Raw genomic sequence first — 26,152 nt, 5'->3', positions numbered from 1 at the left:
ACACACGTATAAAGCAAAAAGGAAGTCTCATTAGAGGGTAAAGATCCATTTTTTCTCTCACCTTTGTATCAGCCTATCGTTAGTCATTATGTGTGGCGTGCACGTAATTTGACACCGAGCTCCTTCACACACACACACACACACTCTCGCCTTTACAGATCCCCTCCCACCCCCTTCTCATCCTGGCTTCCCACACACATACAGACGCACACTCTCTGCTCTACACAGAAAGTCTGCTCTGGCACGATTTTTTTCAAAGGTAATGTGTGCAGGTTCATTGTTTTGTTTTGTTTTGTTTCCGTTATTATGTGCTTACGCAAGTGTCATTAGCGATGTTTTTTTGCTATTTCTTCTGATAAAACAGTCTTTCCATTTATGTTTGTGTGTGTGCGCACACACACACACACATACACAAACACACACACAGCGCCTGCGGGCATAAACAAAAAGACTTATCTGTTGGGATTTTTTTTTTACTTTTTTAAAGGTAAAGTGCAGGTTAATTTGTTTTATTTTTACTTTATATTTTGTATTAATTATTTTTATGTATTTATTTTTTGGGCTGTGAAATGAATAATTTGAGTTTTCATTATTTCTTATGTCCTGTGGTGACTAGGGATGTTTCCACTTTACCATAAAGACAGTCTTGGAATCTGAGAGCTGCTGTCGCTCAATGGTTTAGGACTGGAATTGCCTACAGTCTACCTAAGCCTCCAGTAATGAACTGAACTTCATATTCATATAATTCACATAAGACATAAACTGTTATATTGAACTTCCACACAGTATAACCTAACACACAGTATGCCTGTAGATCAATCTCTGCTATCCACTATCACCCAAATGAGGAAGGAGGATGGGTTCCCTGTTGAGTCTGGTTCCTCTCAAGGTTTCTTCCTTTAGCCATTTCCGGGAGTTGTTCCTTGCCACTGTCGCCCTCGGCTTACTCATCAGGGACTATCTAATCATTTTGAATTATACAAATTTACATTTCATATAAACTTTCATAATTTATTTTGATTGTATAAAGCTGCATTGCGTCATTTGTTAAAATCGCTTTACCAATTAAGTAGAATTGATTTGAATTGAATTATGTAGCCGGCCTCCCCTCCTGCAGGTGTGCAAGTGGTAATGTAATGCGCCCCAGGGACTTCAAAGGCCACTGCACAGAAATCAGCTGTTTGATCTCTGTATGAAGGACAGTCGTGAAAAAACTGCACAAGCTCCCGCGGCACTCACACTCTCGCATAGAGCCAGCCTTTGAAAAACTGCCACCAAAGAATAAAAAAAACGCAGCTGTGCTCCATGTTAAGGCCCCCGGTTCAAAGCCGGAAAAGCAACCCCAGCCACTGGACGTTACAAGGAACTCCCGTCTGAGGCTTCACCAAAAGAAGAGCTGGGAATGGCTGGTTGGCCAAGACAGTGGGCCTCTGAGTGGCGCAGTGCTCGCCCTATCATCCGGAGATCGCTGGTTCGAACCCCGGGTAATACTGTTTTCCTCTCACAGCCGGAGGTCTAGAGAGAGCTGATTGGCCCGGGGTCTCTCAGGGGGGAGGGATGAGAAGTACTCGCGCTCCCACAATAATTACGGCTCTACAGCCAATCAGGGGCGTCTGTGAGCTCGCGCACGTGGAAGGAGCGGCTAGCGCTTTCCTCTAAGTGTGTTACTCCGCCCCTAATGGTGCGTGAGCAAGCAGTTCGAAAAGATGCGGTCGTCACGCGGTTCGGAGGAAACACGTGAAAGTTTTCAGCCCTCCCAGGCAAGGGTAGCCCCCTAGTGACAGGGAGGAATTGGGTATGACTAAATTAGGGGAGAAAACTGCTGCCAACGTGGGCCCACTCTGCCCGCCGCCATCGCTTGCCAGTCCCGTGCCCGGATGCCAGTTGTGAACTGCCTCCAAACACGTACATGTACACCCTGACAACTTTCCTACCCTTTTTTTGTCCTCCCTCCTTAAACCCTTTCTTCTCCTTTTCCTAAATATAATGACCCTTCTTAGCCTCATGTATCTGTAAAGCAACCCCTGCATTAACCATTTTGAATTTAAAATTTTAGTTTAATTAAAACACTTGTATTATGAAAACTAAAACAGGGGGCAGAGCTGTTGTTGTTATGAAATAGCCTTACAATTAATATCTGGGGCTCAAACACAGTCTCAGGTTTAAGACCTATATATTAGGCCTTTAAGAGTTTTGTGAATGGATTTGTGTTGTGTTAAAGATGCAGATCTGGGGTACGCATTAATGTAGAGTATTATGGAGATCTGGTGTGTTTAGATGTTGTCTTTCCCCACTGTCATTGATCACTCAGGTTTGTTGACGGTGAAGTGATTGGTAGCTTTACTTCACAAGAAGCCCTCATGTCGGTTTCTTTTGGCTCTCCCTTTTGGTTAGTCCTTCCAAAGTCTCTGCTTGCACTCTGCACCTGTCTGACTCCCCACTTCTGGTTGGAGATCTTGTCCCATGGAGGCGACATGTGGTCTGCTTGAGATGTGTGGGAACTGGGGACGGTTTTACTTGACCATGAAGACTTAGGTAATGCAGCTGTTCTCTGATGGCTTGTGACTGCAGTCACTTAATACTTCAAGAAATAACAATTTATATATTTGTACAGAGCAACAAAACACCACAACAAATGTAAAGATCACATCTGTGCTGCTGTTAGATTAAAACTGTTGAGCAGGATGCTAATCAATCAATTTTTGTCATTTGTTTGTTCACACACTGCACAACTTAAAGTGCTTTTAAAAAAATTTCTTTCATGCAGTGTGTCATGTAGCTGTATGTGAACATAAACTATCTGCACTATCTGTGATGCTGACAGTGCACGATAAATGAAGTTTTTGTGTCACGGTTTGTAGTTGCCGTGGTAGACCCAAGTGCAGATGAGGAGCAGGAAGTGGTGCTTTTAGACTTGTTATGGCAAGACAGGCTTAAATCTGTGCACAAGACAGACGTGACTGTTAGATTGGGAACCTGCTTGTGCTGACGCTTGTACTGGATGTGGAAGCAAGGCGCTGCCGTGAGGTGAATGACCTCCATGTAGAGAGCCGGCGTGTGTAACTTGAGCTCGCATAGAATGCGGAAGCGGAGCGCCGGCGCGAGGTGAATGAGCCGTGTAGAGAGCCGGCGTGTGTGAATTGAGGTCGGGCTGGCTAGCAGATGACGCAGACGCATGGGAATTACTTGTGGTTGAGAAACAGACAGAGGTTGAAGCCGGAGGGCAGGGGAAAGGTCCATAATCCAGCCTCATGGTCGAGAAACAGTTCCAAAGGTCAGTACCGGGAGAGTCGGAGATTCAATTCAATTCAATTCAATTTTATTTGTATAGCACTTTAAACGATTTACATCATCACAAAGCAGCTTTACACAATCAAAAGAATTAAGTTTGTATGAAATGTGAATGTGTATGAATCAAAATTATATGATTGTCCCTGATGAGCAAGCCTAGGACGACGGCGACAGTGGCAAGGAAAAACTCCCTGAGATGGTAATAGGAAGAAACCTTGAGAGGAACCAGACTTAACAGGGAACCCATCCTCATCTGGGTGAAACAGATAGCAGGGATTGATGTGCATAATAATATGCGAGACTGGAAGTTCAGTATAAGAGGAGATGTGTAAGAATAAAGTTCAGTTTGTTCCTGGAGGCTCAGGTAGACTGTGAAAAATTTCAGTCCTGAACTATTGAGCGACTGAAGTCACAGGTCCTCAGAGAACAGCTGTCTGCATCAGTCGAGGACAGGACCACCTTCATGGAAAAGTGGAACCAACCCCAGTCACCACACGCATTCCAGGCAGACCACACGGGGGCATCCATGTGATGAGATCTCCGACCAGAAGCAGGACTCCAGGATGAGTTAGAGAGGTCCAGCGGGCAGAGGGGGTCTGGATCACTGGCAGCTCAAGAGCGACATGTATAGCTCGACAGAGAGATAGGTAGAGGAAAAGGGAGAGAGGGAGAGAGAGAGAGAGAGGAGAGAGCAGAAAAGGAGAGAGCAAAGAGATGGCGAATGATCCGTGACGTGAGGCGAAGACGTGGTCATTGAAACGAAGCGAAGTCAGAAACGAGAAGGCAAGACAGAACGCTGGAATATTGGACATGGTGAGTGCACAATAATCTGGCGAGGAAGTGTAGTTTGAGTACGAGTTAAGTAGGGAGGAGAGGTGATTATAGATTGAGTACAGGTGTGCAGAGTGGAGAATGAGGTGGTGAAAAGAAAGCAGTGGGATGGATCATGAAACTGGAGTGTGCAGGTGATTCATGACAGGGCTGTGACTTGGCGGGTCATGACAGTACCCCCCCCCTTCTATGAACGCCTCCAGGCGTTCTAGCAGGCGCCTCGGGGTGAAGTCTGTGGAACTCAGTAATCAGAGATCGGTCAAGTATAAATCTGGCTGGTACCCAACTTCTTTCTTCAGGGCCATAGCCCTCCCAGTCCACCAAGTACTGAAGACCGCGTCCGCGTCCGCGAGACTTAAGAAGCCGGCGAACTGTAAAGCCCTTCCCCCCCATCTATGAGTCTGGGTGGTGGAGGGGGATGGGAGGGTGGAGCTAAGGGACACGCAGCCAACCCACGAATCTGGGGGACGTGGAAGGTGGGATTAATTCGGCGCATGGACAATGGCAGGGCCAGTCTGACGGAACATGGGTTGATGATGAGGGTGATGGTGAATGGGCCGATGAACCTTGGTGAGAGCTTCTTGGAAGTTGTGTTGAGTGGAAGATCGCGAGCAGAGAGCATGACCCTTTGGCCGATGTGGTACCTGGGAGCAGCTAAACAATGCCTGTTAGCTTTGTGCTGGAAGATGCTGACCGAATGTTGTAGTCGGGTATGAGCACGTTGCCATGTCCTTTTGCAGCGGCGAACAAAGGCTTGAGCTGAGGGGACCGCAGCTTCTTCCTCCTGGGAGGGGAACAGTGGTGGTTGGTAACCGAGACAACACTGGAAAGGGGACATTCCAGTGGCGGAGGTCAAGAGCGAGTTATGAGCATACTCGATCCATGGTAGAAATCAGCTCCAAGAAGAAGTGTCGTGAGACGCCATGCACCTCAGTGATTTCTCGAGTTCCTGGTTCATCCGCTCAGTGTGACCGTTGCTTTCAGGGTGAAAGCCAGACGAGAGACTAGGTGTGGCCCCGATAAGACCACAGAAGGCCTTCCAAAATTGTGCTGAGAACTGAGGGCCTCTGTCTGAGACGATGTCTGTAGGCAGTCCGTGAAGTCGAAAGACATGAGTAATTAGAAGTTCAGCTGTCTCCTTGGCAGAGGGAAGCTTGGGTAATGGAATGAAGTGGACAGACTTTGAGAACCAGTCGACCACGGTTAAAATACAGGTGTTGTTGTCTAAAGATGGTAATCCGGTAACAAAGTCAACGGAGATGTGAGACCAGGGGCGGTGGGGAATCTGGAGCGGTCTTAGGAGACCCTCGGGGGACCGATGTGTAGTCTTATTTCTGGAACATGTATCGCAGGATGCCACAAAGTTTCCGACGTCTTCCTTGATAGTGGGCCACCAAAAGCGTTGTTGCGTCAAAAACCGGGTACGGGTCACCCCTGGGTGGCAGGCTAGTCTGGAGCAGTGTGCCCAATCCAAAACTTGGGGGCGTAGATGTGCTGGTACGAAAAGTAGCCCAGGTGGGACATTGCTTGGGCCCGGCTCTTGTTCAAGGGACTGAAGGACTGCGTTCTCCACTTCCAGTCGTGTAGTGGCCACAAGACAGTGAGGTGGAAGGATGGTCTCTATTGAGGGTGCATCCTGAGGAGTGGAGAACTGCCGGGAGAGGGCATCGGGCTTGACATTCTTGGAACCTGGACGATAGGACAGCGTAAAGTGGAAGCGTGAGAAGAACAATGACCAGCGTGCTTGCCGTGAGTTGAGTCTTTTGGCTGATCTTAAGTATTCAAGGTTCTTGTGGTCAGTCCAGACTAAAAACGGGTGTTCCGCCCCCTCCAGACCAGTGTCTCCATTCCTGAAGGGCGAGCTTGATTGCCAGTAATTCACGGTCTCCGATGTCATAGTTGCGCTCCGGGGCCGTGAGTCGACGGAAAAAGAAGGAGCAGGGGTGAAGTTTGTTATCCTTGGGTGACCTCTGAGAAAGAACGGCCCGACTCCCGTCTCAGAAGCGTCAACTTCGACAACGAATTGAAGGGAGGGGTCTGGGAAAGTAAGTATGGGTGCCGTGGTAAAACGTGCTTAAGTTCAGCTAGGGCTTTCTCTGCCAGGGGATTCCATTTAAATGGGGTTTTAGTGGAGGTGAGTGTTGTGAGCGGGGCCGCCACCGTGCTGTAACTCCTAATGAAACGGCGATAAAATTTGGCGAACCCCAGAAAGCGTTGAAACTCTCATCTACAAGATGTTACTGGCCAGTCTGTGACTACCTTGACCTTGGTCCGGTCCGTTTGAATGCCCGCAGGTGAGATAGAGAATCCCAGGAAGGAGGTGGAGTCAACGTGAAACTCGCATTTTTCAGCCTTGACATAAGGTTTGTTTTCCAATAACTGTTGTAGAACCTGATGTACGTAGATCTTGTGTTCCCTTAGTGAACGAGAAAAGACCAAGATATCATTAAGATATGCAAACACAAAGATGTTGAGGAAGTCTCTGAGGACATCATTAATGAGTGCCTGGAAAACTGCTGGTGCGTTGGTTAAATCGAATGGAACCACCAGGTATTCATAGTGACCAGTAGGGGTGTTAAAGGCGGTCTTCCACTCATCACCTTCCCTTATTTTGACCACGTGGTAAGCATTTCTCAGGTCTAGCTTGGTGAAAATGCGGGCATCCTGGAGCAGCTCAAAGGCAGTAGACATTAAGGGAAGTGGATAGCGGTTTTTAATGGTGATTTCGTTCAATCCTCTGTAATCGATGCAGGGTCTGAGGGACTTGTCTTTCTTTTCCACAAAAAAAATCCCGCACCAGCAGGGGAGGACGAGGGGCGGATGATCCCTGCCGCAAGCGATTCGGTAATATATTGTTCCATGGCCTCTCTTTCACGGCGAGAGAGGGAGTAGAGTCGTCCTTTGGGTGGGGTGGTGCCTGGAAGGAAAGAAAAAGGACAGTCGTAGGGTCGGTGAGGTGGTAGTGAGACAGCCCGTGACTTGCTGAAGATCTAGGTAATCTACCGGGACCTTGGATAAACTGGGGATCTCCTCCTGTGGCTATGTCTGGGTTATGGCCGCGGAGCGTAGACACGAAGAGTGGCAAGTTGAGTGCCAATCGAGAATGCTCATTCTTACCTAATCGATGTGGGGGTTATGTATCCTTAACCATGGCAGCCCCAAAATGATTGGGGCGTGTGCATTTCTCAGGATGAGGAAGGTGATGGTTTCTGTATGTTTGCCAGAGAAGCATAGCGTAACGGGGGAAGTGCGGTGAGTGATCTGAGAAAGTTTGCTTCCATCGAGTGCCTGAACATTGAACGGTTGACTGACTCGTACAAGCGGAATCTCCAATTGAGAGGCCGTGGCTGAGGACATTAGGTTTTGGTCGGCTCCAGAGTCCACCAGGGCATATGTAATATGAGACTGCTCTTTTTGGGTTAGTGTAACAGCAAAGCATGATCGTTTATCTGAGAAAGAGGTAAACCTGGAGTTCCCTATGGTCCCCAGCATAACCGGGGGGTTCTGGCCCTTTAATGGGCAGTTACATACGGCATGGCCAATCCTTCTGCAGTAAAAACAGGCCCCGTCATCCCTTCGCCGTTGCCGTTCCTTTGGCGAGATGCGTGCGCGGGCAACCTGCATTAGTTCAGGAGATGAATTCGGTGTGTCTGAGGTGGTGGCCGCAGTGTATGGCTTAGGAGTTTGATAATGTTCCTCTTGCCGGGTCCGTTTATGGGCGTCAATACGGGTCGCTAGGTCAGATAGCCCCTGCAGATCTGATGGAAGCTCACGGGCTGCGAGCTCATCCTTGATTAAATCGGAAAGTCCATGAAAAAATGCATCAAAGAGTGCCTGCTCACTCCAGCCACTAGAGGGAGCCAAAGTACGAAAATCAATGGCATAGTCAGAGACGGAGCGGGCCCCCTGGCGTAGCTGGAGTATTTGGTTCGCTGCCTGGTGTCCCAAAAATGAACGGTCGAAAACTCTCCTCATTTCATCAGCGAAAGCTTTGAGGGTCAAACAGCAGGGAACCTGTGCTGAGGACGGGTGCGTTTGCTGCACTTGGTTGGTGAGTAACGTCAGGGTCTCTGTGAGAGTTTGGAGAGTGTTCGTTATCTGTTGAATTTCCTGCTGGTGAGTATCCAAGAGAGTTTCTTGACTCTTTAATGCCCCCTCCAGGTGAGTAATCTCTGCTGGGTCCATATTTGGCCAGATTATACTGTCACGGTTCGTAGTTGCCATGGTAGACCCAAGTGCAGATGAGGAGCAGGAAGTGGACTTGTTATGGCAAGACAGGCTTAAATCCGTGCACAAGACAGACGTGACCGTTAGATTGGGAACCTGCTTGTGCTGACGCGTGCACTTTAAGCTTGTACTGGATGTGGAAGCGGAGCGCCGGTGTGTGGTGAATGAGCTCCGTGTATAGAGCCGGCGTGTGTGAATTGAGGTCGGGCTGGCTCGCAGATGAAGCAGACGCATGGGAATTACTTGTGGTCGAGAAACAGACAGAGGTCGAAGCCGGAGGGCAGGGAAAAGGTCCATAATCCAGCCTCGTGGTCGAGAAACAGTTCCAAAGGTCAGTACCGGGAGAGTCCAAGATGGCGAATGATCCGTGACGTGAGGTGAAGACGTGGTCATTGAAACAAAGCGAGGTCGGAAACAAGAAGGCAAGAAGAGACAGAACGCTGGAATATTGGACATGGTGAGTGCACAATAATCTGCCGAGGAAGTGTAGTTTGAGTTAAAGTTAAGTAGGAAGGAGAGGTGATTATAGATTGAGTACAGGTGTGCAGAGTGGAGAATGAGGCGGTGAAAAGAAAGCAGTGGGATGGATCATGAAACTGGAGTGTGCAGGTGATTCATGACAGGGCTGTGACTTGGCGGGTCATGACATTTTGTCTATTAAAAAAAAGTCGGCTCACATTCGCCTAAACAAGTCATTAGCAAATCTATTTTTACTCTGTTACGTCACTCAGTAAATATGCACACAGTAAAATATTTGCATAATGTCTGCTCACGTTCTACGTCGTGAACAACTTGCCCATCCACGTTCTACGTTGCAAACAACTTGCCCACCCACGTTCTACGTCACAAAAAACTTGCCCGCCATGTTACAATTAACGTTACCACACTCTTGTTAATGCGACCGAGCATTCTTGCCGGGTTCGCTTAAACACTTTGTTATATAAAAAAAAACTATAAAAAACAAGAGCACACGAAATCCTTTTTAACTGTTTATTCTCCACCATTCACCAAAACTGAACTAAACACTCGCAAAGTGGCAAGGCCCATGCGCACTTCACGTGTGCGGATGCATTTTTCCCTCGGGGCTTGCCGTAGCTTTTACGAGGGAAAAAATGCATCCGCACACATGAAGTGCGCATGCGCGAGGATTTTGTGTGCTCCGTTTTTTATTGTTTTTTTTATATTACAAAGTGTTTTAAGATGGCGGGCAAGTTGTTCGCGACGTAAACATGGCTTCAAAGGAACAGCCGGGAAGGGGGGGGGGGTATTAATGTGGACCAGCTGGTATTTGTTTGGACGAGAGAAGGAGAGATTGCTGTGGATCATTTTCTTTCAAAGATTTTTTAAACGGATTATCTTTGACTGGACATATTCACTCGCACACATACACATTCCTTTTATTATATATAGTTTGTAAATATTGTTTATATCTTTGTTTGGTTGTGGTGCACCTTTTTCATTAACTTGTTTGTGTTTGTCCTTTTTGCTCTTTTTTGGTATGTACACACATACAATAAACACGGACTTCGGACATTTTCCACTTACTGGCGTTCACGCACACATACAGTTTATTATATGTAGTTTGTAAATATTGTTTATATCTTTGGTTGTGGTGCACCTTTTTCGTTTACTTTATTTAGTTTTGTATAATACACGTTTGCTTTATCTACTTGTTTGTGTTGGTCCTTTTTGCTCGCGGCCCTTTAACGCAACACCGACACAAAGATAAAAGACCTCTCGATTGTTGTAGCACAGTTAATATAAAATTAGCTGGTCGTTACACGGTAAAACCGACACTAACTTTTCTATGTATTGACAGGTCTCCAGAGTCATCGTTCAGTTATGGGCATTTCGTTTTCCGACACACGCTGTAGCGGTAGACCAATCATAGCCGGCCGCACCATCTGACCAATCACAGCAGTGAGGGCTCACGGAAAGGAGGGGTTAAGACAGACTAAATCTTTTAACCCTAACCCTAACTGCTTCACACGAGTAGTTTACGAATCATTTAGAAATGGGGTAAAATGAAATCTATTTTTCAAGAAAACTAAAGTGTTTTTTGACCTTGCATACATGTAAACCTGTTTTAAGAGACTCATTAAGCAATATTAGCAACCTTTAATGGGGTCATACAGGCCTACATGCACTTTTTAAAGCTGTTTGGACTGAATTGTCTGTTAGGGGAGTGCGTACACAACCACTCTACGATGATAAAGAGCTGCCCAGTGGTTTTCTTTTCATTTATTACAATAACATGCCCCTTCTGAAATCAGGCCATTCTCAAATGCCTTGCAGTGTGACGCCACACCAAAAGAGGCCGCTCCTACACTAGTTGATTGACACTGGTGTTTTAGCAAAGACCCGCCCAGAGTGAGAAGAAGCTGTCTGCCATTGTTTTTCACCGCTGGAGCAAAATGTCGCCTAAGCAAGTGTGGTGTACAGTTGTTGGGTGTAATAGCGAACACAGCAGTCGTCATTCACTACCGACATCTGAGCTGCTGAGGACGCAGTGGCTGAATTTTGTTTTTGAAACTAACGTCCCCGCCGATTTACCTAAATGCGTTCATGTTTGCACTAATCATTTTTTACCAGACTGCTTTATAAACGCGGGTCAATATAAAGCAGGTTTTGCCATGAAGCTGCTGCTAAAAATGGATCTGTACTAACGCTTCGTGTTTCTGCTTCATCTTCACCAGGCTTGGTGAGTGTAATTCCTTTTTCTATGAATCTTTGCAGATCGCCTTTTTAATAATCACGATGAATGCGGAGTGTAAGTTAACTTACACTCTCATAGAACATGGTTATGGCTTTTTCTCTGTATACATCCGTCTCTATATAATTCCTAATCACACTTTTATAATAAACAATGCATTAAGGTGATTGTCTAGTTGCAAACTGTGTACGTAGTCGGAAAACTATATTATGCTTACCTTTGTAACGTTAGATGGTTTATAACGATGTCTGTTGAAGATTAAGAAGTCATGTAAACACATCAGTAAACACATCGCGTCTGTATCTCTCTCAGTAAGTTTCTCCGCTTTTGTTGTTGTTGCTCGCGGCAGCGTAACAGCGCGTTAATTCATGCCCATGCAGTAATGAGAAAGACAAATCGAGTCGATGCATGTCCATTCTTTTAATTTCTGCATTGTCAGGCGATATTACAAACTTTCGCGTAGGTTCCGTACTTAAATTAAACCAAAAACTACTTAAGAAAACAGGCTCAGGCTCTATATTCCAGCGTTTTTCAGTTTGGACTGCATTACCCACAAAGCATTGCTCGCACTGTGTTGTGGGCAATGCTTTGTGGGTAATGCAGTCCAAAGCATTGCCCGCACTGGACTACACTCCCGTGGCTATACCCCATGTGTGTTGTGAAGCCACGCCCCACAGAACTGGGGGGGGCGGGCTCAGCAGAGATCATAAGCATTTACAGGAACATGGTTACATGGTAAAGGAAACAGGTTGCTGAGAACAGAGCTAGTTTTTACCAGTTAAAAGTAGTGTTTTTTTACACAACCATTGAGAATTTTTAATTAAATATATTACAAACTTTTCATTAGGACCCTAAAGATCATATTAACATTTAATAAAAAATGTGTCTGGATGACCCCTTTAAAATGGCATAATTGGGGCACTTTAATGAAGTTGGTCATAATACTGATGTTCTCTTTCAAAAGCTACACTCAATGCTGCGTGACAGCGCTATGGGAAACGATTCCTCGTGACCCGTTGTAAAGCACGTGTGTGTCAAACACGTCAAATATTTTGGCATGTATAATCTCAGGCAGGTGATGTCAACCGATGAGGTGCACCTGGAGGTTATAAATAGGCATGAACCAGAAACACCCTCAGATCATTTTCTCTGCAGGATCCATGTTGTGTGTGTGCGTGTGTGCAAGCATTTTTTAACAGAAAGCGAAAATAGAAAGTGTCTTAATACTCACCAGAAAGATGGCAGAGTTAGACACGAGTCCGTCCCTCTGTGTAGAAGAATATCTCGCTGAGGGCGATCTCCACGTTTTCTGTTTGAGTGTTTGGGGGAAGAGCACGTTATCCTCGGGCTTCAGGGAGCAGGTAAGTATTGCGATTTTCTCCCTATTAAAGTCCCGCGCGCTCGGGTTTGCCGTCTTAAAGCGGAACCGCGACCCGCAGCGCATTTCTGGCGTGCAAATCTGGCGGAGGCGCACGAGACAGTTTTTTCTTTTTCTCTCGCTCTCTCGCCGGATCATGAGTCTTTTACCTTCTCCAGCGCGCTTCGGCACTTCTTGCGAAGGGGGGAAGAACTTTCTCTCTCGCTTCCGCGGAGATGGAAACTATCACTCCAGAGCGCTCCTTTAGTGATGAGCCAGTGTGTTAGTTGGTGTTAGAGGTGGTGATGCGCGGTCTAACGCGTACACCCCGATTCGCCGTAAAAATAAATAAATTAAATAAATCCCCCAAACGCGCAAGGTCAGCCGACAGGTGCCTGTCGGGTGTCCGGAGGAGGAGGGGCCTCAATAATGGCCCGTCCCCCTCCTGGCGACCTCCATGAGTTAACTCTTTCATGGAATAAGCCGTATTTATCCGTATGTGTTTTTGTGCTATTGACATTTGATTTGTTCCAATGTCATGGATGGAAGTGCGGTCCTTTATGATGATGTCCCAGATTAGAGAGATGCTCACGGGCTATCTCTCTCCTGGGAGCTCATCCAAAAAAAATCAAAAATCCACACTCCCCACCAAGCGTGAAGACTAACATCTTCGTTGGTGGGAGAAGATTTTTCAGGCAGCGAGTCAGCCTGGTGCAGCCCTGCATACAATGGCTTTGCAGGCATACCAGACTGACCTACTAAGAGCTGCACATTTTAGAGAGGCCGCAGCGGGGATCAGCAACCTTAGGAGGCCGTAGTTCAATCTCCGCCACCACTGGTGTTTCGGAGAGCAGCGGTCTCCAGTGAATCGTTTAACCCATCTAGCCGAGGTGTCAAAGTTCGTGCACCTTTAGAGAGGCTGGCAGCGGGGAAGCTACTGCCAGCTATGTCTCCTTAAGCTTGAAGCACTGTGGAAAACCAGTATCCTCAGGACAAAGTGTTAGGTGTGCGGGTTCCTCCTGCCATGTTTCAGGACACCGAAAACCTAACAGCTACCACCATCACCACCCCTCCGTCGGCGTCAACACGTCGCCCTAGCTCACCTCACTTCTTAGGGTGGAGCCATAACGCCACAAAGCATTTTCCTTCCTACACAAGGTCTGAAGTTAAGTGTCATGCGGAATCCAAGCGCAATGTGGGCACAGCTGTCTCCTGCGCGCGCCAAATTCATTATAGCATACTCTAAAGGAGTATAATCTAGGCGAGGTGGTAACGTCACCGCTCCCACAGTCGTTTCAGTGGTGGCTTAGTGCCGGGGGATTTCATTCAAGGAGGCAACAAGGGTTACACGCCGGGAGCTTAGTACCCTTTCTATGTGGTTCAGACCCTCGTCCTTGACTCTGGGTCCCACTCTAGGTCCGTGCTGTCATCGCAACTTGCTAACGGCAGACGTTTTTCCCTTAGGGGCCGGAGCGCGACCTTAGATGGCCGCCCAGCCCAAGGGAGCTGGAGAGGTCATCTTCTCGTGTGGCACATCAATTGCCCCGAAACAATGACTCTATTTCTGGCCCTGAAATACTCCCTCCAGCAGTCAAGAGGTTATCATGTCCTAGCACAGACACTACGGCAGTCTTGTAAATATTGCCTGGGCAGACTAAGCTCGCGCCGCTAAGAAGATTAACGCACTAGGTTCTGCTTTGAGGACAGGACAAATTCTGTCCCTCAGGATCATTTACATTCTAGGACATGGCGAAACATGCAGACCCAGTTCATTGCCAAACCGCTTCAGTGCTGGAGCTTCTGCAAGAAAGTTGACCTCTGGCTTTTGCCCTAGTACACTCAGAACATATGTAGCCGCTTCTCGCCTACATCCTGACTGATGGGGCTGGTGAAAAGCACCCCTTAGTGTGCTTAGGCTTGGCCAACTGGCTAGGAAAAGCTGTTCTGCATTCTTACCCAACTATCTTCCACAGTTGAAGCCTTCTGTCCTCCGCCGTTAGCTCCGCTGTGCCCAACTCATGCTCTTCAATTTACAGTGCACCTCCGCATTAGCCAGGGCCCTAAATTAGAGCAGGGCTTCATACGTCTTGGGGCTGCGGCCGAAGGGCAGCCGCCATTAGACAAGTTGGGTTAGAGATGCTAGTGCCCTAGCCTAGGAGGACAGGACAAATTCTGTCCTTCAGGATCTTTTACATTCCAGGACATAAAACATGTAGACCCAGTCCACTGCCAAACTGTTCCAGTGCTGGAAGTTTCTGCAAAAAAAAGCCGTTCTGCATTCTTACCCAACTATCTCCCACAGTCGAAGCCTTCTGTCCTCCGCCGTAAGCTCCGGAACAGTAAGTCTTCATTCGCTCATCCAGCTCATGCTCTTCAATTTACAGCGCACCTCTGCATTGAGCCAGGGCCGTAAATTAGAGCAGGGTTTCATATGTCGGGGGGCCGCAGCCCAAGGGCGGCCGCCATTAGACGAGTCGGGTTAAAGATGCTAGTGCTCTAGCCTATGAGGCGCGTGGCATACTTCGCCTCTAGTGATTAGGGCCGTTCGACCAGGAAGCTTGCCTCATCTATTGCTCCAGCAAGAGGGGCTTCCAAGCATGGTATGCGGCAGGCTGCCTTTCCGCAAGACATCGGTCAGGCTTCATAAGGGGATGCCAGGCTTGCGGGTCCTCGAGTCAGCATCCCAGGATTGTCTAGGACTCCTTGGGGGTACTGTGCGCACACTACATAACCCTGGGGGTCCAGACACTTGCAGTGCGGCGGAGTGGGTATTCTCGTTCCCATAGCGCTGTCGCGCAGCATTGAGTGTAGCTTTTGAAAGGGAACGTCTCAGGTTACTTTGCTGTAACCCTGTTCCCTGAAAAAGCGGAAACGAGATGCTGCGCTCCAATGCCGCACTGCATGCGTGACTGGACATCCTTCAGACAAAATCGACCTGAGGGTGTTTCCGGTTCATGCCTATTTATAACCTCATCGGTTGATGTCACCTGCCTGAGGTTATACATGCCAAAATATTTGGCGTGTTTGACACACACGTGCTTCACAACCGGTCACGAAGAATCGTTTCCCATAGCGCTGTCGCGCAGCATCTCGTTCCCGCTTTTTCAGGGAACAGGGTTACAGCAAAGTAACCCCAGAAGTTCTGAAATGACTGACTGATGCAGCTCCTTACTTCTCTTAACTCTGTAGTTTGCTGTCAGATACTATGTAGACCATAAGGACATTGTTTTTTTCTGATGTATCAGGGAGGCAAAATTTGCCGTTATTGTTTGTGTGCTTGCAGGCTAAGATGTGCAGGTATAATTTCATGATAAAATTTACTGCCCAAACATATACCGGCACTATAGCTTTGTTCTGAATTAACGGAGTAAGTGGACAGAGGCAGCCATGAGTGTGCAATTAAATTTCATGCAAAAAAAGTTGTGGGCATAAATAAATAGTCATAAATAAATGCTGACATTTTTTCCCTTGAGCCACTTCTCTTTCTCAGGGTCTACACATCAGATTATACAATTCATTACAATCCATTATCCATTAAGATGTCCTTCCTGGTGCAAACCCATTTCTGACGATGCCCTGCAATTAGGTGACTGTTGGATGATAAATGTTATCATGTTCATATAATAGTGACTATTGAAAAGACATCACATATCACCAAAGATATGTGATGACTCACATCAATAAACTTTTTAACAATAATGGTCATGTGCATCTTTTACTTTTGAGTTCTCAATTCATGATGATGCAATATTATTTTTTTTCTAATAATAGATGCTCCCTAATCTGCCAAATCTTTCCTGCAAGTCGGCATCCCTGCTAAAGAACACTTTTTCAAGAATTGTACCTTAGTGAAGGTCAATGAGTCATCCCCCATATGGTCACAGAGCCCAAAAGGCTCAGCGAGGGTGAGCTCTAGAGAGAGCGCCAACTTGGAGACATTCTTTAGATGAAGCTTCTCATACAGAGGCACAAGTGGCATGTCTGGTACCTAAAGGTTATAAAACAAGCCCATCAAAAGACACAAAAACAATGTGACCCACACCACCCAGTGGACTACTTAAAATTGACATATATATTTTCAACAATTTCAAAAATGTAGTTAGTTTTTTTTCATATGATACTGATATTTGGCTTTGCCATGTGCCAAGTGTTTACATATTTTTATGACATAAGGCCAGAAAAATGCAGAAGACTACTAAAGGAAGGTGTTTACTTAGTAGCATACTGTACACAAGCTTGAGACACAAACCTTTTCGACACAGAAGTTGAGCTGCTGAGGGTAGATATTCAAGACTGGGGCAATGAATTGACAAGTGATATCCACTGTCATGATATGCTCCTTTCCATTCTGTTTACCCACAATGGCATGACATACCAGCCTTTCTCTTACGACCTACACACACACACACACACACACACACACAATGAAAAAAAAAAAAATTAACTTCAAATTCAAAGCCCGGTGGTGCATTTTCCAAGGTGTATTCTGCCTCGTGCCCCTAAGCCTCCTGGGATAGGCTCCAAGTCCCCGCGACCCTGAATACAGGATAAAGCGCTATAGAAGATAAGTTAGTGAGATGGGTGAGAGCTGTGAGATGTGCCCTTATTCATATGCACCTTATTTATATTCTTAAACATGTCTGGCAGTACTGATCAGAAATACAGTAATGCTCTTTCGGGACTGAGCTTCAGCATACTGATATAAACCATAAGTGAACTGAGTTTATCTATGCTCTTCCATTCCATCCTTTATAGCTGAATGATGCATATTTATTTACAACTAAATAACTGAAAGCAGCATTCTGGGCCCATCAAAAATCTCTGAGCAAGATAACTTACATAATATGTAGAATTTTTTTTTTTCAAATTCTATGTTGTTTAAGCAGGACAAATCAAGTGAATGCTGTACGAGGTATTAAAAATTATATTAAATAAGTAAAATTAATAAGGTAGAATTCAATTAATTATGTGTTATTGATTATATTCTATAACTATAACATACTGTAGTACAGTGAAAATCTCGATTGCAAGTAACGCGGTTTGCGAGTTTTCTGCAAGACGAGCAAAAATTTAAAATAAAATTTGGCTTGAAAAACGAGCAAATCTTGGTTTACAAGTCCTAACTATCATGTATCACGCATGTACTTCTTGTTTTGACGGCGAGTGTCACGTGATCACAACTGAGCCAATGTTTTTTCTCTCTCTTGCGCTGCGAAATTGTGGGTAATCATCTCCCCTGCTGGGTCTAAGTGCACGTCTTGCACTGGTATAATCAACATCCATGCAGGCCTGTACTGTTTACTATACCACTGTGACCTCGTGTGTGTACGCAAAATATCTTTTATTTTGTGTTTGTAAGCGCGTGTGTTTCAGCTTGGCGTTATGTACACACACACACACACACATACACACACACACATACTCTCTCTCTCTCTCTTGCCTTTATAACCCATCCCCTATCTGCTTCACACACTCCATGCTCTACACAGAAACACTGCTCTGTCGCGATTTTTTTCAAAGGTAAAGTGCAGATTCATTTTTTTTAGTTTTACTTTACAGCATTGATTCCGTTAGTATGCGCTCAGACGAGTGTCTTTTACAATGTTCCTTGCTAATTGTTCCGACAAAACAATCTTTCCGTTAATGTCTATGTGTGTGTGTGTGTGTGTGTGTGTGTGTGTGTGTGTGTGTTTGTGTGAAATTCAAATACGAGAGGAGAAGTGTTTACTGGGTTTACTTTATTTTTTTAAAGGTAAAGTGCAGGTTAATTTTTTCATTTTTACTTTATATTTTGTATTCATTATTTCTATGCATTTTTTGGCTGTGGAATGAATAATTTGAGTTGTCATTATTTCGTATAGGCAAATTTTATTTGGTTTGTGAGTGTTTTGGAACATGAGCCTAGTTCTGGAACGAATTATGCTCGCAATCCAAGGTTCCACTGTATATTGTAAGACAAAATGTTTATTTTACTTTGGGTATATCACAGGAGCCCTCCAGCAGCATGTTGGCTGAGTGACCTGGTCCAAGCTCCAATCGTGTAGGTGTCAGGGAAAAGACAGGATCACTTGAGGTGACAGGTGCCAGTGGATTTGTTGTTTTGCCTTCTCGGGAAATAGTAAGTGGTCTCTGTTTTGTGGTTGGTGGGCCTCTGTGTGGAAAGCCTTCAGTGGTCCAGAAAAGCTTGTGAAAGCGCTGACCTCTGTTGGTGACCCTGAAGTGATACTGGTATGGACCTGAGCTGCAGAGTAGAGACAGAAAGGTGCTATTTCAAATATTTATTAATTGAGCATAATTTTGCTGAAACATCAATGTAAAAAGATAATTAATTTAGCCTAAGTACTAATTGTTGATTTAACAGTACATTGGTTACTATATATATATATATATATATATATATATATATATATATATATATTATACAGGTTCGGCTGCTGTGGATTGTGATAAAATAATATATGTTTAATGATCAAAAAAAAATTTCACATTAAAATTTGTTTTGTGTTTGCAACATCTACAAAAAAGATTTCTTTGGAATTCTAATAAAAAGTGGCACATCCACGGGGCTGAGCAAATAGAATAAGCACACAAAGGCCACAACTCACCCAAGTGATTTAATTAAACAAAAAATTGAACAAATAGGGGTTGCAATTTACACTGTACCTAAAATGGGTTCCAAGGTCCAGATGGGGAGCAAAGGGCCGGTCAGTGATGATGGTGGTGCCCTTTCCTATAGCCCACAAGGGTACTGTATGGGTTTGGCTGCTGCGAATGGCAACCTTCAAATTATCATGAAAGGGCAGTGCATCATCTAAATGGGCCACCAGTGTCAGTTCTAGCTGCCCCTCTGGTGGAATCTCTCCTTCTGCTGGTTCCACCCGCCATTGAGTGGTACTGTTAGCCTGCCATCAAACAAATGTGTGTTAATATAAAGTAAAAAAAAACAACTTTTTATTTAAATTCTCAAATGTACTATGTGCAGAATTTGTAATATGGTTACTGAAAGCATAAAGCATTCACTATTAACAGATGCCTTAATTTTCAGGCAACTAAATTAAAACTTAGCCAGATTACTAACTGTAAATGCAGATTACTAATCATAAGACTGGTCCCCATAAGACAGACCCTGCTAACAATTAAGTCCACTTAATTATGTTTACCCTGCAAAAAAGAGGAACTCTTTAAGCTAGTTTTGCATAATGCAGTGACTATGTCATCTGGACAGACATTCAGATACACAGACACATATTGCCTGTATTACAGTACTTAAAAGTTAATTATTTCAAAAATGTATGTGCGCAAGTTATAAATCCAGTAGCAACTTCCTCGACCTTCTTAAAGTTTCTGTGTTTAAATTTCAATTCTACAAACAGCCCTCAAGACATTAACTGTCATTTACAGTCTACCTACTCTTATTGGGACTCAGCTTTGTAAACAATGAATGGAGGGCTTTCAAAGCAAAACCCAGAACTTAAACCATTCGCTACAGTTTAAATCAAACTTTGCACAAAGTAACAAATGTTCTTGTAATACAATACAGTAGCAGAGACTGCCTTTGGAGCACAGGAAAATGGCAAGCACACTGTTTTCTAAAAGATTTTCCATTTTCTGAAGATGGCACTCAGTAGAGAAGACAAACCATTTTAGCCATTTAAGTATACAAAGGACTTATCAGCACCTCTGTATATCCTTGTGCAGTTGCCTATATACATTAAAAAGTACATGAGCTTTATTATTTCCTATATCTTATTTAATGTACATATTAAACATTAGTATGAGGAAAAAAATGCAATGTTTGGCCATTCACCTCAAACCTCGCTGAACAAGACATTTCCCAACACAGCTTTTCACTGCATTTAAACACTATAGACAGTGCACTAAATGGTTTTGATATACAGTATTTTAACCAGCCCATGTGCCACTAACAATAAAGATATGGTCGAAATGGCCTTTTTTTTCCTTTATTTTATGTATTGTGTATTCTGTAAATTTAATAAGGCTGTTGACCTTATCCATGTGATTTCAATCAGCTTGATTGGCTAATAAATAAGCAGTGCCACTGGTATTCCTATTTAAGTGGCCAACAAGTGTATATACATTTCAAGGGACTGATTATAGTTGGTTTTATCTTCCAGGTGTTGGTAGATTAGACTCACCCCTAAACATCCGATTTAAATAACATTTTTTGTAGACGTATAGACAATAAGGAAAACTATTAAGAGATTGTGGCCCGGTACAACTGTTCTGTATAATTGAAAAGGAATGACAAAGTAATGTTTAATGTGCAATTGTCTGGCACCAATTAACAACAAAGCCAACAAACAAGTCCAAACACCTACAGTAATTTATTACATACTTAATTTAGTAGCATGTGGGCCAAAGGGGAAAAAAAAGCATAGCCTAGAACAAAGTATTAAATAATTGTCACATTTTGACTATAATCAAAATAGAGTGAGACCAACCATTTGTGCCAAGAACTGGGCTGGAATTGGGGAATGGTTGAATAACTGCAGTGTCCTTGAGATGTCAGTGAGCACTGGGATGGTGCCAAAGTGTAGCTCAGTGGCAGAGAGAGATACAGTTGGACCTTTCCCAATGCAGGACAAAAGCAACTTCTAAAGAAGACAGATTAACTGTATCAGCAAAAGTAATTAAATAAAATTACACCTGGGTTTTTTTTAAACACTGTTAAAATAATAAAATAGACTGAAAGAACTGCACTGAAAAAATGCACTGGTCACATCTCTTTGTTCATATCTCTGTCTAATACATGTATACACATACAGACATACTCACCAGTGGAGGACCCTGCTGGCCTAAAATTGCAATGAGAGCCGTGAGTTGGACTTGGCCCACTGTTTTAGCCTGAAGAACAAGAGGAATCTCCTCAGTACTGCATGGGTGAATCACACCTCTTGGATGAGCAGTAGAGTACAGTAGAGATGGTTTCTCTTCATACTCCTGTATATAAACACAGTGTTGCTCACATCATTGTCAGAGACAGAGAACATACAGTAAAACCTATTTAATTGTGTCAAGTTTATATTAAGATTTTGTATTTATAACCACAGGATAATAAAGTTCTAGACATTTTACCTGGGCTAGAAGGCCATAGCATGCAGGGAGGTTTGTGTTATTAATCAGCCTGATGGGTTGCTCATAGCGATAACCCAGGTAGCAGTGCTGGAAATCAAGCACACAACTCTCCAGGTGCACTTCCGGAACAACACAACTGCAGAGAGAGTTGCCGGCATAGAGATAACTATTATGTACTGTACAGCTTGAAAGTATAAACAGACTTGGGAATGTCACCATGAGAGTCCTACCTAGCCTTAATTGGAAGAGCTAATACCTCCTCCCCAACTCCATGCACATCCACCACCAATGCCAGACTATATTGGTGGACTGTATTGGAGCACAAGGTCACCTTCAAGAGACACACACTCAAAGTTTCATATTATATGCAGTAGATATTATATCACTCTTTAGGACTTGACTTACCTTCAGATGTATCTAATAGAAAAAGGAATCAGTAAACAATAGCAAGACTGTTGGCTTTGTTTAGATAATTGTGAATATAATTGCTGAAATTATCTCAGAAATCATTTTAAATGGGGACATTTTTTGGGACATTTGTGCAGTTCATACCGCTTATCTGCTATGAAGTCTTGATCACAGTACAAGTAATTTACTGTACACTAGTCATGGCTGTTGGTGTTCTTGCTTCGCCACCACTGGTGTTTCGGACAACACCGGTCTCCAAGAAATGTTAATTTTTCGGTTTTCTGGCAGTTTGATCTAAAATGTTTTTTTGTTTTTTTTTATTGTGCAGCCCCAAACAGAAGGGGCCTATTTCAATACATTTCTTCCTGACTTGCTCATTGTTTAGGCAATATTAAATCAACTGCTTATGTATAAGAGAAAGAGGACAATTAAACTGGCAGCATGGAAGCTACTGCCAAGTATATCTCCTTGGGTACTGAGCACTGTAGTGAGAGCTACAGGATCCAGTTCTTACATCTCCCCCCGCATTTCAACAGCGTGGTCTCCACTTCCATAAAACCAGAAAGGGTGCATCTGCTGACTCTGAAGTTACAAGACGTTCCTGGAAATAGAGAAAAGGGGGGGCTGCCCCACGGGGGGGGCAGCGTCTGATTTTGGATCTTCGCGGTCTAAACTGCTATTCAAAAGAAGGATTTTGAAAGAAAAATTTTGACTGTCAAAGTGGTTGCTCTCAAATCCAACCAAGGGATTGGTTTGTGACAATCGATCTATAGGACGCATATTTTCACGGAAATATTGCCACAACACAGGAAGTTCCTGAAGTTCGCTTTCAGGGGAGGGGGAGCTTACCAGTATCGGGTCATTCTATTTGGTCTAGTTAACCCGCACATTAGACAACTAGCTGATGCTGGCTCAGTCTCAGGAGCTAGCGCTTCGACATCAGGATGTCGTCCTAGCTCATCTCCGTTCCTAGGATTAAGACTCAACAACATAAAGCGTTCTCTTTCCTGCTCAGAACACAACATATTTGGGTGTCAAGTAGGATTTGGCACAGGGGTCTCCTGCACGTGTCGAATCCATTTCCAACACCCTGAAGGAAACCAAGCTAGGCCAGAAAGTGACTGTTTATCACTTTCAGAGATTTTTAGGTCTCATGACATCTGTGTCCACAGTGATACCTTTGGGCCTCTGCACATGAGATCGTTTCAGTTGTGGCTAAAAGCAAGGGGATTGTACTCAGGGCCAATCCCCAGAGGCAAATAAGGGTTACGCGCCAGGTGCTTCATACCCTTTCTATGTGGTTCAGACCCCGGTTTTTGACTTTGGGTCCCACCCTACGTGCGTCTTTTGTCGTCGCAGGTGCTAATGACAGACGCTTCCCTCACGGGCTGGGTTGCGGTCTTGGATGACCGTCCAGCCCAAGGTAGCTGGAGAGGCCATCTTCTCGTGTGGCACATCAATTGCCCCGAATGATGGCTTTATTTTGCCCTGAAACAGTTAAGGCTACCATGTCCAAGTGCGGATGGACAACACTATGGTAGTCTCGTACATAATTGCCAGGGCGGACTGTGCTCGCGCCACTTGAATATCTAGCGCACCAGGTTCTCCTTGGGGCACAGGATGAGTTCCTGTCCCACAGGGCGATGTACATTATAGCTAATGCCAGGGGATTACTCAAGGGCCAATCCCCGGAGGCAAATACGGGATACGCGCCAGGTGGCTTCATACCCTTTCTATGTGGTTCAGACCCCGGTTTCTGACTTTGGGTCCCCCTCTACGTGCGTTTTGTCATCGCTAAGGACAGAGGCTTCCCTCACGGGCTGGGGTGCAGTCTTAGATGGCCGTCCAGCCCAAGGGAGCTGGAGAGACCATCTTCTTGCGTGGCACATTAATTGCCCCGATGCCACTAATGGCTTTATTTTGGCCCTTAAACACCTCCTCCAGCAGTTTATAGGCTACCATGCCCTAGTGCGAGTGGACGACATTAGGGTAGTCTCGTACATTATCGCCGGGGCAAACTGTGCTCGCGCCACTTGAATAAGCTAGCGCACCAGTTTCTGCTTTGGGCACAGAGCGAGTCCCTGTCCCTCAGGGCGATGTACATTCTGGCTCATGATCGCCAGAGCGGACTGTGCTGCGCCGCTTTAATAAGCTAGCGCACCAGGTTCTGCTCTGGGCACAGGATGAGTTTCTGTCCCTCAAGGCGATTTACACTCCAGGGCACATGGAGTTGGAGCCCTGGAACCTTTACCCACTAGAAGAACTTATGCCCTCAAGGAGAGGGTATTTGAAAGTGGTGCATGGTGAAACCTGTAGACCCAGTCCACTGCTGAATAGTTTCAGTGCTGAAGTTCTGCAAGAAGTTTCCTTGGGCTTATGCCCTAGTACCCTCAGAATGTACCTAGCCGCTATTTTGGCTTGTTATGTTCTGACTGATGGGGTCCAAACCACTAGAGTCAGCGCCTGTCTGGCTTCTGCCCTTCAAGATGTTTTTTCTTAAAATTACTTTTGGAGAACTGCAGGCTTCCCATCCTGCCTAGACTTTGCCCCTGGGCTAGTCAGAGCTATTCAGCATCCTCACCCAAACCTGACCATGCACCCAGTTTTCCTCAAAGCCTTCTGGCCTCCGCCTTTTACAGCTCCGGAGCAGGATAGGTTTTGTCAGAGCAGCCTTTTTATCATATTGGTGAAAGATGCTATTGCCCTAGCCTACAAGGTGCGTGGTCACACTTCGCCTCGAGGAATCAGGGCTCACCCGACCAGGGGGATTGCCTCATCTATTGCGCTGGCTAAAGGTGTTTCCCTGCAGCAAGTGTGTGATGCGGCAGGTTGGTCCTCTCCGCACACATTTGTGAGATTCTATAGTCTAGATGTTCATGCTATTTCGGGCTCACGGGCCCTCGAGTCAGCCTCAAAGAGATAGTTTTGAGACCTCCTTGGCCTTTGTGTGCACGCGCTACACAACCTTGGGGTCCAGACACTTGCAGTGCGGCGGCGTTGGTATTCTGGTTCCCATAGCGTTTTCACGCAGCATCGAGTGTAGCCTTTGAAAGGGAACGTCTCGGGTTACTTTTCTGTAAAGGCGGGAACGAGATGCTGCGTGAAATGCCGCACTGCCTGCGTGACTGGACGTCCTTTCAGACAAAACTGATCTGAGGAATGTTTCCGGTTCACTCCTATTTATAACCTGCAGGTGCGCTTCATCAGATGACGTCACCTGACGGAGGTTATATATGCCAAAATTTGGCGTGTTTGATACACACATGCTTCACAACCGGCAACACAGAAAGATGTTCCCAGAGCGTTTTCACGCAGCATCTCGTTCCCGCCTTTTCAGGAAACAGGGTTACAGCAAAGTAACCCGAGAAATTTGTTATGTACAATCTATAATGATGGTTGCCAGATCTGTGTGAAAAAAAGCAGCCCAATGAATAAACAGAATTTTTAAGCAGAGTTTTTCTGTTTGTTTTTGCCTTTTTTATGCACAATTAACAAAAATGGGTGCAACAATTTTTGGCTGTCAGGCAGGTAAATGATTTTGATTGCTAGATCAAACTTTTCTAAATTACCAGTCCACATTTAAATTTACACAGTTGACAAAACTATTAAGAAATTAAACCAGTACATCCTGCATACTGACCCAAGACACCCTGGTCTCAGAGAAGTCCACAGACAGAGAGAAGTCCATAGACAGGCCGACACACAGAGCAGAGAGAAAAAACTATCTTGCATGTTCTTAAAGTATAGAGATTTGTTCTGTCTTCAGCATATTACAAATTTGGGATCTGCCCAGTCAATTTTGGAAACAAAAATGTAGAGTTGTTTTCTGAAGAATACATTGTTGAAAATGACAGACAAGACAGTCTAGCTAAAGTCATTCACACTAACCTTTGCATTATGGAAACAATAAATTTTTTTATAATCTTTGCAGTGGGAGCATACACTAAAGGAGAAAAGGAAGATCTATAAAATAAAGAGTCCTACCATGATGTCCATTTTGCTTTGAGCCCGGATGGTGCCTGAACAAGGTGTCACTATAAATTCTCGAGGACTCTCAGATGCCCTGTCTCCTGGCTTCCAGTCATTCCTGTCCAGCTCTTTTACCTGCTCTGTGCTGGTCACACTTTCCCTCCCTGACCCATCTCCTGGGACCCGCAGGCCAAAACTCATAGAAACCAATGAGGTATTGGTAACTGAGCAGGTCAGTGTGTGAGGAAAGCCTTTTGGGG

General features: G+C 45.0%; 1 protein-coding gene across 1 annotated transcript in view; it reads right to left on the bottom strand.

The window, feature by feature from the left end:
- Positions 1–26,152, bottom strand: part of LOC128527483 (hydrocephalus-inducing protein-like) — a 224,907-nt gene that overhangs the window by 160,246 nt on the left and 38,509 nt on the right. The window contains exons 14-22 of the mRNA XM_053499884.1: positions 25,908–26,143; positions 21,746–21,846; positions 21,516–21,651; positions 21,216–21,380; positions 20,882–21,034; positions 19,083–19,321; positions 18,393–18,660; positions 16,669–16,812; positions 16,264–16,407 (exon numbers count right to left, since the gene is read on the bottom strand). Of these exons, the coding sequence (XP_053355859.1) occupies positions 16,264–16,407; positions 16,669–16,812; positions 18,393–18,660; positions 19,083–19,321; positions 20,882–21,034; positions 21,216–21,380; positions 21,516–21,651; positions 21,746–21,846; positions 25,908–26,143 (1,586 nt within the window). The remainder of the gene's footprint in view (positions 1–16,263; positions 16,408–16,668; positions 16,813–18,392; positions 18,661–19,082; positions 19,322–20,881; positions 21,035–21,215; positions 21,381–21,515; positions 21,652–21,745; positions 21,847–25,907; positions 26,144–26,152) is intronic.

Source organism: Clarias gariepinus, chromosome 7 (genome assembly GCF_024256425.1).
Source record: "Clarias gariepinus isolate MV-2021 ecotype Netherlands chromosome 7, CGAR_prim_01v2, whole genome shotgun sequence".
NCBI lineage: Eukaryota > Metazoa > Chordata > Actinopteri > Siluriformes > Clariidae > Clarias > Clarias gariepinus.
This window is presented reverse-complemented; position numbering and strand designations above follow the sequence as displayed.